Source organism: Lycorma delicatula, chromosome 1 (assembly GCF_047948215.1).
Source record: "Lycorma delicatula isolate Av1 chromosome 1, ASM4794821v1, whole genome shotgun sequence".
Lineage (NCBI taxonomy): Eukaryota > Metazoa > Arthropoda > Insecta > Hemiptera > Fulgoridae > Lycorma > Lycorma delicatula.
The window spans coordinates 241,899,044-241,915,064 of NC_134455.1; the positions used below are offsets into that span (position 1 = coordinate 241,899,044).

Sequence of the window (16,021 nt, forward strand, 5' to 3'; positions counted from 1 at the left end):
TCTTTGTTAATTTTAATTATGTGTGATCATTAGTACCTACTCAAAAAAAAAAAAAAATGCGTAGTATATTTATTGCAAAAAATCTTCAAGTGCTTGAATGTCTTGATAAGGGTGAGGTCTGTGCAAAAAAACTTTATTTAGAATCAGGAGTCAGCATTACCACAATTAAAGATTGGTGGAAAAACAGAAAGGCTCTCAAAGTTCAAACACTGACTGTTGAAGGAGCCATGTTAAAAAATCAAAAGAATGCTGAGAAAGACTAAATTGGAACTCTTAAGAGTGCACTATAGCTTTGGTTATGCCACGAACATCAGAAAGTAACTCATTTATCTGGAGCCATTATTAAAGAAAAAGGTACAAGAAACTGAAGAAGCAAGATTAAAAATTCACAGCAGGAAGAAGTGCAATGGTATTTGACTAGTTGCCATTGGTGGGGAAAAATTGTCATCCAATGATGCCACTGCAAACAACTTGTAGTAAAATTTAAAAAAGCTATATGAAGATGGCAATCTGAAACCTGACCAACTGTACAATATTAATGAGACAGGGTTAAATTACAAAATGCTCCTGAAAAGAACTCTTGTCAAAATTTGAAAATGTTGCTGATATCAAGATGGAGAAAGAATAAAACTGCTTTATGCAGCAATGTCAGTGGAAGTCATAAACTGCTGTTATTAGTTATTGGGAAGTATTGGGAATGTTTAAGACCTAAACTTATCTTCACTGCCTGTTTCTTAAGATAACCGGGATTCTGCCTGGCTGTATCACAATCTTTTTATGAACTGGCTTTAAGATGAATTTGAAATCAAAAAATCTTTCACTAAAAGTCACTCAAGTGAAAATTAATTACAAAGTGACAAATTAAAGCAATATTTCTACCAGCTCATGTCACACCTTTCAGCTACCTGTTGATCAGGGCATGATCAAATGACTGAAAATAGATAGTTGAAAATATATTGTGTATGTATGTATGTATGTATGTATGTATATATATATATAAATAGAGCTGGGATACAACCTTTATCAAGCAATGAAAAACAAAAGATGCAATTTACATTGGCTGCAGAAGCCTGGGAGGAAGTGACCAACACATCAAAAAAATCATGGGGGTAAATTGTGGCGAAGTATGGAGCCAGAAAAGAATATTCCCACAGGAAATGAAGCTGGTTATGACATACAGGCAGGGGTTCAAGAACTACATGCAATACAGCCTCCTGCTAAGCACGATGAGATAATAGAACACGGCTTGCTGAATGTAATGATAAGGCTAACACTAATGAAGAATTGAATAATCTGATAATTGCTACAGTTGTGCAACAGGATCTGAATGATGATAACAAACAAAGACCCCGGGATTACCAACATTTCTCATTTCTCAAACAGTTGCCAAGCATGTGTTTGATATTGCTCCACGGTATTTAGAACAGAACCGAATTCAACACCTATGAATATTTTATGGGCAAAGAAGTGGAGACACAGCAGCTAAGTCCAGGATGTTGACTTTAAAACAAATAAAAAAATTTATAACTTTTTCAGTTTACAATAAATCTATTTTGATATAGTTACAGTTTTATTATGTTAACTGGCCATAACTGATGAAGAGTTTTAACATGATTGTTTTAAAAAACCATTTACAGTAATACAGTACTGTATTTCGCTTTTATTTAAAAACTACAATGTTTTAGTTTGTTGCATCAATATAGTATTGCAAGTATGTTGTTTATCTCTTCAATAATAATCAAATATTTCCCTCAATAACATTACTTAAAGTAAAATTAAATATTTCTTCCCTTATTTACAGTTCAATTCAAACTGTTTTCTTTTCTTTGCATTTTAATTTCTCACTCCTTTCAATATCTGATCTTTTTCATTCTGAACATCATTTGGTCCTGCAGACGGATAAACAGGGTTCTACTGTATTCATTGAACTGTATTTGTTCTTCAGTATTCATTTAAGATTTATTCAGGATTCTTGGAATCATAAATAAATTTCATTAGAAAATTTAATTATAATTATAATATAATAAATATATTTTCTCTAATTATTTACTGCAATAGTCAAAAACTGTATTTTCTTTAATCAATTGAAATTAGACGAATGTAAATATGATATGTTGTGTTTTTTCATAATTCTGTTTCTTCACTGTTCTGTTTTGTCAAGTTTTGTTCTGTCCAGTCAGTAACATTGAGAAACATACTTAACAAGAGAATACTATAATTTATTATTTTTTCTTTCAAATATCATTGATCATTGAACTACACTTTCTTTTCTTATCTCATGTATTGTCAACTGTCATCAGCCCTACTACAGCCATTCTCTCTATGTGACCTTCTGTAATATCTTTTTAACAAACTTTTGCAAAAATAAACAATAATTAATACTGATCCCAAACATCAACGTGAACAGATAATGAATAAAGCTTAAAGAATAATAGAAAGTTAATGACACAACAGATAACTGGGAAATAAATAGATGTATAGCATTAATAATGTAAAATGAATAAGTAAGCAGACAAAAATTAGGGGAAACTGCAACAAACCAAATTTAGTCACAATATAATCAAAATTAATCTTTTTCTGGAGGAATAAATATATAAATACGTTAAAAAAAACTTGCAAATACTTTGAGTCATCTAAGTATGCTTATCTTAATAAAGCTAAAAAAAAGTATGGAGTGCTCATCATCATAAATTGTGTAAAGGGGTTTTGGATTTGTTGAACCATAAATGGCATTAGAATGAGCGTCTGATTTATGTTAGCAACATAAATTTTGATGATTTTTAAAAATTGTCTATTCTTAGTAAATTGCATTTTAAAAAAACATTCTCAATTTTTTTTTTAAAATACGCATTTATTGTATAAATACTCATTTAGTTTTTAAAAATGATTATTATATTTGATTCACCTATCAGTACATATACGTAAGTTATGTTTATTAAATAAATTGATGTGGCAATTGGTTCTCATGTTTTTTTTTTTTCATTTTAATTGTGTATTACATATTATACATATATCATAATTTTGCTAATAATCAACTAAATGTTGGTATTTATTGGATTATATCACTGGGAATGAATCGATATACTAAATTTCAAGTCAACTGTAAGCGGATAAAAGACTGATTGATTGCAAGGTTGGTTCAGGTGTAAGCTAAACAAAAGCATTAAAAGATTAAATTACAGGCAGCTTTTCAAAACTTTCTTCTACTAAAAACTATGGCTGCTCTAAATTCATTCTTTTCTACCCATTAAATAACTAATGTGACTAAAGTTCTGATTTTGTATGTTATTAGACATGGTATAATCAACAAAAAATAATGGCTATTTTACAAAATGGAATTATGTAATGAGAAATATAGAAATTATAAGCAGAAATTGTAATAAAATTTAACAGATTAAATGTTTGGGTAAATTATTCGATTACGAGTTTTAACGGGTAAACAAAAATGTATACTTTAAAAATTTATAAAAAAAATTATAAATCGGAAAAAAGGACGTTTGGAATTTTTAAAAATAATTATAAAGAAAAAGGTTAACACCAAAATAAAAAATAAAAATTTAATTTAATCCATTTAAAGATTTTTTTATTTCCCTTACGATTAAAATAAATGTTTACACAACCTATATATATATATATATTTATATATATATATAAATATATATATATATAAAGTTAACACATTTATTAACTGTTTAAAAAATAATAACTTTTTTAAATATTACCATTAATATTTATTTATTAATTAGTTAATTTAAATTAAAGAAAATATTTAAAAATTAGTACATAAATTATACTTTTATTAAAAAGCAACTAAAAACTACAACAAAAAAGTCTTATTTTAATGTTTCAAAATTAAATATGTTACCCAGAATATTAATTGTGACAAAAGTAACAATCACAAAATAACAAGTGTTTTTAAGTTTTTTGTTTTTTTTTGTTTTTTTAATTTTTATTACTCCCCCATCACTGAAATTTAATTTTCTACAATTATTATATATTTATCTACACTTTAAGACATATTAATATTGATTAATTAATTTAAATCTATACCTAATTTCACCAATAAAATTTATTTAAATTACGACATGTTCCCATATTTTTCAGGTTTAAAACATCAAATAACTTTTTTTAACACATTAAGATAATTTTAAAATTTACTTTTTTACAACTAATATATGTATATATACTTTTTTCAGTTCGTTTATTATTTCTTTTTTTTTTTTAATTAAACTAATTTTTACCTATTAAATTAAAATTATTAATGGATTTAATTAATACCTTTATTAACATTAATTTTTTTTAATGTAACACAGTAAAGAATTATTAAACATCAAATTAACTATTTTTTTTTTCAGGATATTTGTATCAATAAAATATCTCTATACATGAAACCAGGGGGAAAAAGAGAAATATGTATAAAAGGTAAACACAGAGAGGCAATTATAATAAAAGACAACGATTTTATTATTTTTTTTTTTTTTTAGGCCGAATAGATAAGTTCTACATTACATTACAAAGTGAAAAAATGCAACATTTATCAGTTTTGTAATAAGAACAATGCTTATTTAGAGAAAACATACAATATTAATTACAAAAACTAGTTTTTTAAAAATATTTTATAAAAATGATAAAAATAATTTTTTTATTTCATATTTGTAACCAGAATTTGATTCAATTTTTCTTAAGTGTTTAAGAATTTATTTTTGATTTTATAGTGAAAAAGGGAAAAATAATCAAACATGCTCATGCTCATAAATTACATTTAACATTTTTATCTATAAAAAAAAATATATATATATATTTAAAACATGTGGTTCATTAAATGAGAATTAAAACAGATCTAATGATTCATATCAAAGTTCATTCTTAATATTTAATATATAGAGAATGCAACCACCATGTTGCTGACAGCACACATGTACTAAAAGAATATTCGTCTTGAAGCACCATTCTTGCATAAATTCTTATCTAATAGAGAGCTGCAAACTTAACACCTAGAAATAAACAGCCAAAACAGAGAGAACAATTTGCTAAATAAATAATCTTTTATATGTATATATAAAAAACTGTATTGGCACTTTATCATTAACTAAATGTAAATTGAAAATAAAACTGAATCAAATTCTCATTACAAGATTTTATCTGTTAACATTAACCCTACATGATAAAATAAATCTTCTGTTAAGAATTTATTTATAAAAAAAGAAAGAAAATTTATACACATAAAATGCGATGCATGACACCAGAGCAAGATGAATATTATTACATAATTTATATATTTTTATATATATATATAAAAAGTAGCACATTCTTTTCATGAAAAAAATTCAAGGTATACCTTCATGTTTTCAATTATTTAAAAAAAAAGAGGAACAAAATTTATTCGGTTTGTTATAATGTTTACAATTAACAAAATTATGTGTCAAGTGTTTAAGGTTTATTTATTTATTTATCTTTTTATTCTTTTGTATTTTGTTTTACAATTTTTTCTATGATTTTTTCAACACATTTGGTGAAGTTTAACATTTTGATGCAATTTTTGTTTGTTTTAATTAATGTGTAGTAATTATTTATTCAAAGGACACATGATTATTAAAAAAATATGTACACATGAATTAAAAAAAATTCAATTTATAAAGCAGAATGACAGCAAACTAAAAGGAAGATCACGTTTGTGTGAAGTATAGAATGACATGAACACAGTACTTTTCAAAAGGCATCACTCAGTTACTACTAATGAAATATATATATATTTTTACGTATAAAACACTTATAAAAATACAACTTGTACATTTGTTCTAAATTAAAAGAAAAATTTCCTCAATGACCTTTTCCTTGATATAATCTTTCAATACAAATGATCTTTTACGCTGTACAAATGTGAACAACAAATATTGTGCATGTCAGTCTACACTTACAACTCAAGCATACAAACATACATGTAGATGAATATATGGATGGAGTGAGGAATGTACAGATTTATTGAAATAAATTTATTTAATTTTATGATAATGAAAATAATATGATACATTAAAAAGGACGGATATCTGCACTTCTGTAGTCACTTTGATTAATCATTCTATTAATGGTTACACTTAAGTTTTAACTGCTAAAATAAATTGACTGCCAAAGTTAAATCCAGAATAAAATATGAGTGAAAAATCAAGTTATAGAAAAAATCATGTAATAAAACACTGCTTCTGAAATCTCCTAGATAAAAAAATAATATTCCAAAACAACTAATAATGTTTTGAAGATCGATCTGTATAATAAAAATTCATTTTACAATGAAGCACTCACTTTAAACCTACGAAGAGAAGAAGATCTAAAGCATTTATTACAATGAAATGTAACATTAAAGATGGAAGTAATCCATTAAATCATAATTAGATGAAATAATAAACATATAATTATAAACAGAGTAAAACAAACATTGAGAAATTAATAGAATGTTAAAACAAATTAAAGAACTTTTTCAGCAACATGAAAGTTATGATTATGATATTGAAGATGATGATGATTATAAATAATATCCACCAAAGTGTGAAAAAACCCGAGGCTTAATTAACAGTAAAAAATCAATGCATCATAATTTCACTCCATTATACCACCAAGCACACAAAATAATTATATACAAAAAAAAAAAAAAACAAAACCAAACAAACAAAATACAAATAGCATTATTCCCATCTATGCTGTGTAATCAATGAAATTAAATAAATAAATCCATTCCCTTTTATATCACATCTTGATCACTGAATGGAGAATATTATAGAGGAGAAATATATATATATATATATGTATATATAAAGGCAGTGTCATGACCAATTTCAGGAATGGAAGTTTAGGTACTAAAAAATAATTATGAAGTGATAAACAAGTGATATTATTTATTCACATTCAGTCAATCACAGCAGACTTTGTTATACATTGGAAACAATTAAAAAAAATTAGTTAAAACAATTAAAAAAATATTCTCTCTCTCCCTCTCTCAACATAATTATAAAATTGAAATAAATAACCACATCTACAGTGAATTTACATTCTAAATAAATAAGTGCAAGAAAACGAAGTAAATATTTTATCTAAGCACTGTCTTATCATATTGAAGCACTACAAAAAATTGGGCCAAAATCATAATTAAAATTTACAGTGATTAAATGAATCACCAGCTGTTTGTCCCAGTAAAATTAAATCAGAGTAATAATGGAAGCTCTTACAGACTGAAAATTATTAAAGTTCCTGTATGAAACATGCTAATCAATCTGTCATCTAAATACATGATCAAATTACAACATTCCTTACAGTTCTGGTCAAAGATTTTACTCGCTTAAATTACTGAAAAACAAATCACATGATTACAGTTAAATAGTATTTACTGAGTCAATTAACTCAAAAGGGCATGAACTAAAAAAAATTCAGACGATTGTCAAATATCAATAAAACAAGTCAAATTAATTCCCCACAAGACCAGGGTTATCATTATGAAAACAAAAATCTTGAGTTATTGTACAGGATTCTGCAACATGAGATTACAATTTTGTCAAAGGAAACAAGTAAAAAAAAAAAAACCATCAGTTCTCAAAAAACAGAAAGGACCTAATAAATTTTCAATTAAGTTATTCACATAATGAATGTGTTATCAGTAAAAATGTTTCACAAAACTCACAAAAAAGCAATGTTTTTAATCATAGACAAAAAATTTTATCAAAATATGGCTGTCGCAAATATATCTAATCACGGTCCGGAAAAATCTACTCATAATTTTTTAATTTTGAATAACCTATTTTTTAAGACTAAATAAAACAAATACAGTTTCATATGTAAATAAAAAGAATAATAACTGGTAATATATATATTTTTGTAGTCATCATTATAACATTACTGGTACTTTTTGCAAATTTAAAGTAAATGATAAGTTACCAACTTGAAATCAAATAAAACCTGTTATTGTCTGCTGTGACTGTCTGTTCAAGTTTAATAGAGCGGAAAAATGTGCATATGACAAAGAATAATAATAAGCAATCAGGCAACTTAATTTTGATTCCTACAGATTACTCGTAGATAATGTTAAAATAAATAAAATAAAAATAAAACTAACTGTGTAACAGGTGAGGGGGGAGTTATTTTAAATATATTAATGGGGTAAAAAGGAAGGGGCGGTTTTTAAAGGGGAAGGGGTAAAGGTATGAAAATTCAGGGGAGGGAAAAATCTGTTTTTGTTTGTTTAAATACAGTCCACTCACAAGCAGAAGTTCTGTTTAGAAGCAGCAACAGCAGTAGCTCCATCCATAACACACTCGCTCAGTCACTGTCAGCCGATATTTCAAAATATCAGGATGGTATTTCATCAGCCGATTGATGGTGGTCCGTGAATACTGCATGTATGAATAACGTGGTCAGCGTTGATGACAATGAAGATGATGATGGTGGTGATGTGACTACGATGATGCTGAACTTGCTGAAGTGAGGGGGCAGTTATTGTTCTTGAAGGTGTCATTGCTGTTTGAAAGTAGAAGGGGGAATTACCCTCCTGCTTTACTGACACCATCGTCTTCTTACTTGGGGGGCCTGGCATACGGGGAGGCCCTTGGTCCCCCGAAACGTGATGTGCCACCTCCACCACCTGCAGTTGCCCCCACCCCGCTACCTAAACCCGCCGCCTTGTAGCCCTTCCAGCGGCCTGACGCACTGTCTGCGGGAAAAGACATATCGGAAAGGAGAGAACAGGCCATCATAAATATACATACAATACAATAAATTACCTAATTATTTATTACCTAATTACTACATCTCCCAGCAATTATTAATCTTACAAAGCACAAAAATTTCCTTTAATAAGCATGGCAAGACTAAATTCAAGATGTTATCTATCATATAACACAAGACACAAACACACAAGACAGATGAAATTATAAAGATAAACAATATTAAAAATTATCACTCCAATAGTTAGTGCTTTCAATTGTTACAATAAATAAAACAATTAAGTATTGCAAAATGCTTGAAGTAAATAAGTTTTTCTTAATTATTTCATAAAGAAATTAAAGTTTATGATCAAATAATGACCAACTGTTTAATTATAGTACATAGTATGTAGTGGAATTAACATACTTATACTGACAAAAAACATCTTTTTGGTCCTAAGAAAACGTTTTTCAGAAATAAATGATTATTTGTCAATAGACATAAAACCACAAGTATCAGAGCTAAAGTGACGAGCTGTATTTATTCCTCTAATTAGAACTGGATGAGAATAAGAAAAAATATCTGCAAAACATAGCAACTATTACTGAATTTTTAACATTCATGAACTAAGATCTAATGCCTCATTTTAGTCAATAACTTGACTAAAAGTCAAAGCTATTGTTTCACATTTAAAAGGTGAAATAACATATCTGTAATACTCATTTTCTAGCACTAGCCTCTTATAAATTTACAACTAAAATCAAATTACCATAATTAAAAAAAAACTTCCCTTGGCCAGCAGCAAAATGCATAGTATACATCATGCAAGCACACACATCAAAATTCTCAACAATAAATTTTTCATGTATTCAACTTTTAAACAGAGGTATTATACAAATACCACAAAATTAAATTTTTATTAAAATGTTATACTAAAAAGAAAAAACTAACATTTTTTCATGCTACTACTAAAAGTTTAAATTGCTTTTTTATTTGAGACCAGTACACGATTTGATTTCTTACGAAACCTACAATTATTATAATATACAAATTTTAAGGGTTAATAATATAGGTTGACAATAAAAAAATAATTTAACTCTTAGTTCCTGAGATTGCATTAACGATTTCAATACACATTTTACAGCTGTCAAATAAAACCTACTCTTGGTCTCTCAGAATTGTCCTTTCTTTACCATACCATCTGTTTCTCACTGCCAAGCCAAACTAATGACTTACTAAATCTAGCATACACAATCATATCCTAAAAGGTTTTACTACTACTGGGGAGATTAATGCTATCACTTACATCAAGTGATTGATTATAGGAAAGTGATCGTATCACTACATTTCAGCCATTTGTTTTACCCCTTGATACAATGAATGAGAAATATTTTAAACATTAGGTAAATAAAGTAATGAACCTGTACAGTGACCTACATAAAACCACTTTAAAACAGAAATATGCACGTGAAAAAATGAAAGGGTAATACTATCTTGAGTTTGTTTCACATTTCATCAATCATTAAAGATTACAATTCCATGTTACCAGGTAGTCTGTAGTAAGATACTAATAAAGAAAAATATGTTATTGTATACTATGGCAAAATTAGAACATTGGATTTTATTGAGATCTTTACACTACATAATTGTCTTCCAAGTAGTGGGATAAAATAAAGAACCGCGCTTACTTAAAACTCAAAGAATTTTTCCATTTCATTTTAATAGTACAAATTACACAAAAAATTACTTTAGTAGGTAAACAGCTTCAGTGCTAATTATGTTGATATTGGAAGTATGCTTTTGATATGGTTATGGTCTTACAAACTAACACTTGAAAAACCAGTTAGTAAATAATAATGAGATGGAAATGGAATTAAAATGATATCAGCTTACTAAACATTTAAAATCTCCAAACTCTCTTCATAAAGAGAAGTAGTTAAAAGATTTTTTCTATTTTGCGAGACACCTAGAACATTCACAAATTGTGCAGGTTCTAATCCCAAAAATTTGATCACTATTGATATGATCTAAAGTAAAAAGTGGGAATTTTATAACTTTAATAGATTTACTAATTATTGTACTGATTGTAAAACTAATATAATTTTTTTTTAACTAAAGAAAAGGTATGTCATGGAAACTTGCACTGCAGTACTGTAACACAATAAAAGACAGGTAAAACTAATCTTGTTGGTGGTTAGCCTCTAATTATAACCGCTATCAATTTATTAATACTTCATCCACCACAACTTATGCACTGAGGGGGGGGGGGAGACGAAGCATTTTAATTAGTTATCAATCTATTATCAAAACAATATATCTACTAGCATTCTAAAAAGTAGTAACTATTCATCATTTACCAGAACTTTTCAATTGTTTGTAGATTAGGAGCCGAGTTTTCTTTCATAATTTATAACATAAACAACACCCATAAGCAAGCAGTTTGAAGTAATTTTTATTTTTAAAAACTAGCAATCTATATGTCTGCAGCAGTATCTGTCATGTCTGTAAGGATAGGAGTGATATTTCATAGAGAAGTGGTCTATAATGCTTTTTCTTCTCATGTTAAGATTAGAAATGTTTTTTCTGTAATAATAAGTACTGATAAATAGGTAATTAAAACATACAATCTTAATGTTTTATACTGCTTTTAGAATTAAATTATAGCCTCAATTTATAAACACATAATAATAATATCAAATATATTATCTACCCTTAAAAAAATGTAAGTTGACATACAAGAAAAGAAATCTGCTTGTAAATGAAATAAAAAAAATAATAATTTTTTTTTTGTGAAACAGTAGGGAAAACAATAAAAAAAAGAAGAAACCAGTCACAAGCAAAACGAACTACTTTTAATAAATAATTATGGCAGTCAGTAAGGATAGATTAAATCTTTAAAGAAAAATACATACTGAAACATATGATTACTAGTTTTCCTAAATATCTACTACTTTCTTTTATTTAAGAGCTATCAATTAAATTTCTTATAAATAGTAGCAGTACATGACCAGTCATTCAGAATTTTGCACTGATAAGGTGTAGTAATGTTTACTTCATCTTTTCTTATACAAAATCAGGAAAGTATGAGTAATGAATTAAGTGAACATTGCATCAGAATTTTGATATATTCTATATTTTTTGTGACATGACTGTAGAAAAAATTCTACACTCACTGTCTTCGAACATATGCTGTATATGGCATTTTTTCTCCTTTTAATGTTTAATTCAGATATTTTAAAATGTAAAAGTTTTATTTACTTTTCAAAATAAAATAAAAATACTAAAAAAAAAAGGCAGATGAAAAGCAAACAATAATGATTGTATATCTACTGAGCCTGGCAAACATTGATTACACTTAAGTAATAATCACACGGACACATAAATATTTGAATGTTTAACAGAGTGAAAAAAAATCTATTTTTACTCCAAAGGTGATTAAATTTTTGGTAAAAAAAGGAAATTAATAAAAAAATAAGTTAAATGCTACTAGTAAATCAAAGCGTCCAATAAATAAAAACGCGTTCATAAATATATCAACTTCAATCTTACTTTTAATTTATGAATGGTGAAGAGAAAAAAGTGAAGATATATAAACTAAACCAGAATGATTAAAAACTGATGAACTTAACTGTAAATTCAATAAAAAGCAAGTCACTTGGAGGATTTGTAACAAATAAAGTTTTATTCAATAAAAAAATCCTTGCTATGAGTGCAACTATCAAAACAAAGTAATGTACAAGAATTACAGTATGCACAATGAAAGAAGAGTTTTATAACATCATTTGAAAAAAAAATTCTACCAAATTAAATACTGTCCTTTCCTAGTTTATTATTGTGAGTTGATTAATTTTAAAAAAGCTTGTACGAATTGCTCAAATTACATTGTAAAAATGATCTTTTCTTTGTAATACAAACAGATTTGGTTTGCAAAGTGAAATAATCAGATGCTTTGTTTTAATGTAGTAGAGATATAAACAAGATTTTTAATAGTAAGATGATCCTTTTTTTCACAGAATTGTGTTTTAACGAAATTATTACATTACAGATGTGGTTTAATAAATTTCGATTAAGAGCAAGGTGGTAAAAGAGTGTGTCAGGAAGAATTTCTGTTAAAAAGTAATCTTCACAATTAATCATGAAATGCTAATCAATTCATGACAAAATAGCTGTAAATATAATGCCTTATATAATATTTTACACATACATGTAACACCTTTATTCTGGCAGATGGCTGAAATTGCCAAATTATTACTGGAAATTATTCTCTCCTTCCAGAGAAAAAAAAGGAGCACTTTTTTTATTTTATATATATATATATATATATATATATATGTTAACAAATGTATTGTTAATACGTATTAACAGATAACTGAGTTCTTAAGCATAGTTACATAAAAAAATAACAAAAAATTGTTTATGTTACTTCTTAATGAATTTTTTGGGCAAGTCAAGACAAAAAATTGGATACTTTATGCATTACTTTTGTTATTAACATAGGTTTTCTTCAAATAAATTATAATTCAAGAAAGGAATACAAAGAAAAAAAATTATTAAAAAAACAAGTTTTTTCAATAAGCAGATCATAAAATGTCTTCAATGAAAGCGTTCTCTTTTATGATGCATACAATAAGTAAGAATTTTAATATAACAGGAATAGTAGGAAGCGATAAGCTAGTGTTAATTCAAAGAAGACTGGAAGTTTTGTTTATTGTATTTTGTTTTTTGACAGAAAACTGCAAATGTGTTATATTTAAGACAATAAATATCATACACAACCATGTTAATGATGAAAAAAATTTAAATTTTAGCATCAAGTATTATTCTCAGTAAAAAAAAGCAGTAAATAAAATAACAAGCAAATTACCAAATTATCGGAAATAAATTAACAGAGAGATCCACAAGCACATTCATAGTGTGAATATTAAAATTTACAGGTTTGATTTTTAAGTTCTCTTGTGAAAAAGAAAGAAAACAACAACCAAGTAATTAAACATATACACTCACTCCAAAGCTCTTTAAAGTAATAAAAACACTTTTGACAAAGAAAAAATAACTGCTAATTCAACACACTATTCATTAACTTTAAGCAATTAACAACTATAAGATAGCAAATATTACTTAATTAACATGCTCAATGATTTTGAAAAAAAAGAAGAGTAAACAAAATCCATTATTTACTTCTACCTTGAAACATTTTATATACAATATAATCTTGGTAGTAAAGATATATTTTTAAATCTGCATAAGTGTTTTAACAGAGTAATCTTTTTTTCCATCAATATAGCAGCATGTTTTGTCTTTGCAATTATCTATGTATCACAAATTTCCATTAGTATTTGGGATAGCCTAAAAAGATCAAATCTGGCTTTTAGGATTTCCTATCTGCACTCACTTCCAATCATGAATGGTCATTCACATATTTTCTCCTACGCAGCACGATGCTTAATTAGTAAGATCTGAATTAGTTTCTGTATTAAAATATCATTCTCTGAAAATTCACTAAGGCCAGTATATACAGAGTAGTAGCACTTATGAATTTCGTTGGACAAGAAGCAATACAGAAAAAAGGAGCATTCAAACCACGGAAAAATTATTTAAATCTAAATACATTTTATTTTATCTTTAAAATAACACAATGTCTTCAATAATAGAGTGAGATTTTGAAATATTTCAAAACAAAAAACAAATTTACATGTTTTAAAGTCCACTCGCCTAATAAAAAAAGTACATAAGAATATCTAATAAAAATTACAATTTTAGTTGAAATAGCTAGAAATTCAACTGTAATCCTTTACAGTTATAAGCATTTAAAATAAATTCCTTAATGTTTTACCTCTAAATATAATAAGGATTTCTGATATACTTGTACAATTTAGTAAAAAAATATTTCCTTATTTTAATATAAACTCAGGTATTCTGTATAAATTTTATGACAGTACCAATCCCAGAATATGTTCACCAGAATAAAATTTAAACATGGTTGGCTGTACATTAAATAACCCACACAAAAAAACCATCATACAAAATTAAGACTAAAAGTAGAAAAAGAAATGAATAAAGTATAACATCTTAGAATCAAAATTCATGTCTATTAGAAAATTATACAAAACTTTCAAGATACATAAAAATATAACTGTTCAGCTAATAAAAACAGCAGTAACACCATGACTCATTTCTGTCTACAATCTTTAATACAATAAATATGATCATGGCTAACATACTTTATTTTACCAACACAATTATTTCACAAACTATTAGAATAATACAAATGGCAAATAAAAAATTATCTTTCTATAAAATACTGCCTTGAATCTTTCATTGACACTGTAATGAAAAAGAGTAATGCTGGATAAATAGAATGTCCACATAGTTAACTGATAAATTGATATTTCAGCAATTTCTTTAGTATAAAAAAAAACAGACTTTAATAACTAATTGTATCTTTATTATTTCTTCTTATAAAAGGCATCAATATTTCACTAAATCTAATTTTTTTTTGCTGCAATCAACTGAATAAGCTGAATAACTAAGCAGCGGCAGAGGTTTACTTGTATAAATGTTATGGTGTGAGTGTGTTCTGTATGTGTCTGTGTATGGTGTCTGACTGACTCACCAATAATGGGGCCGCCGGACTGGTTATCCTGCAATAATGTCAATCGTCACCACCGGCGCCCTGAAATTTGAAATTAACTAACGATAGCCATCCAACCAACCAAAATTTTTTCTTTTTTTTTAAATAAAAAAAAAATTAATAATAAATAAATAAAACAAGAATAATTTATAAAAAAAAACTTTTACATTTTCTCAAACGTTCTGTGCTGGGGTGCTGGGTACTTAAACCACTAACTGTAAACTATTGAAAATGATTTAAAAAAAAAATGGGCAAAAGCAAGCTCAGTTTTTGAGCATCACCCTAGCACAGGTACTAATAAAAATATGTGCACTCAAATATGTACAAAAAAAAGAAAGAAAAAAATTAATGAAAAGTCAAGGTGTGATTTGACGAAATGTTTTCACTTATATGTAACAATAAATGCAATTCAATAAAATTAAGTAATAAAATACACACTCACACACATAAAAATTAAAAAGCTGTGATTCAAAAGGAAATAAGCCCATTTGAAAATTTGTCATGTAAATTTAAATCAATGCATTTTGCAACAAAAAACTTTTTGTTAAAAAATCTGCTTTGTAAAAAGAAAAGAAAACCAGTGATTTTTATGAATCAATTTATATACAAATTAAAAACAAGCAAATGAAAATTAAAAATATTAACATTATTTAAAAAAAAGTTTAATAAATCAGACACTATTAAAATCCACTTGATATGACA

The 16,021-nt window shown here is 26.8% G+C and overlaps 1 protein-coding gene across 8 annotated transcripts in view; it reads right to left on the reverse strand.

Annotated features, from left to right (window-relative positions):
* Positions 1-16,021, reverse strand: part of LOC142329928 (KH domain-containing, RNA-binding, signal transduction-associated protein 3-like) — a 267,918-nt gene that overhangs the window by 12,961 nt on the left and 238,936 nt on the right. The window contains exons 6-7 of one of the 8 annotated variants that reach the window (XM_075374934.1): positions 15,302-15,361; positions 8,556-8,695 (exon numbers count right to left, since the gene is read on the reverse strand). The exons of 1 other annotated variant lie outside the window; for it this stretch is intronic. In XM_075374934.1, coding sequence (XP_075231049.1) covers positions 15,348-15,361 — 14 coding nt within the window. In that variant the 3' untranslated portion in view covers positions 8,556-8,695; positions 15,302-15,347. Of the gene's footprint in view, positions 1-3,729; positions 4,995-6,873; positions 8,696-14,757; positions 15,362-16,021 lie in introns of those variants that run through there. 6 more of the 8 variants (XR_012757626.1, XM_075374943.1, XM_075374910.1 and 3 more) reach the window with 6 other exon arrangements.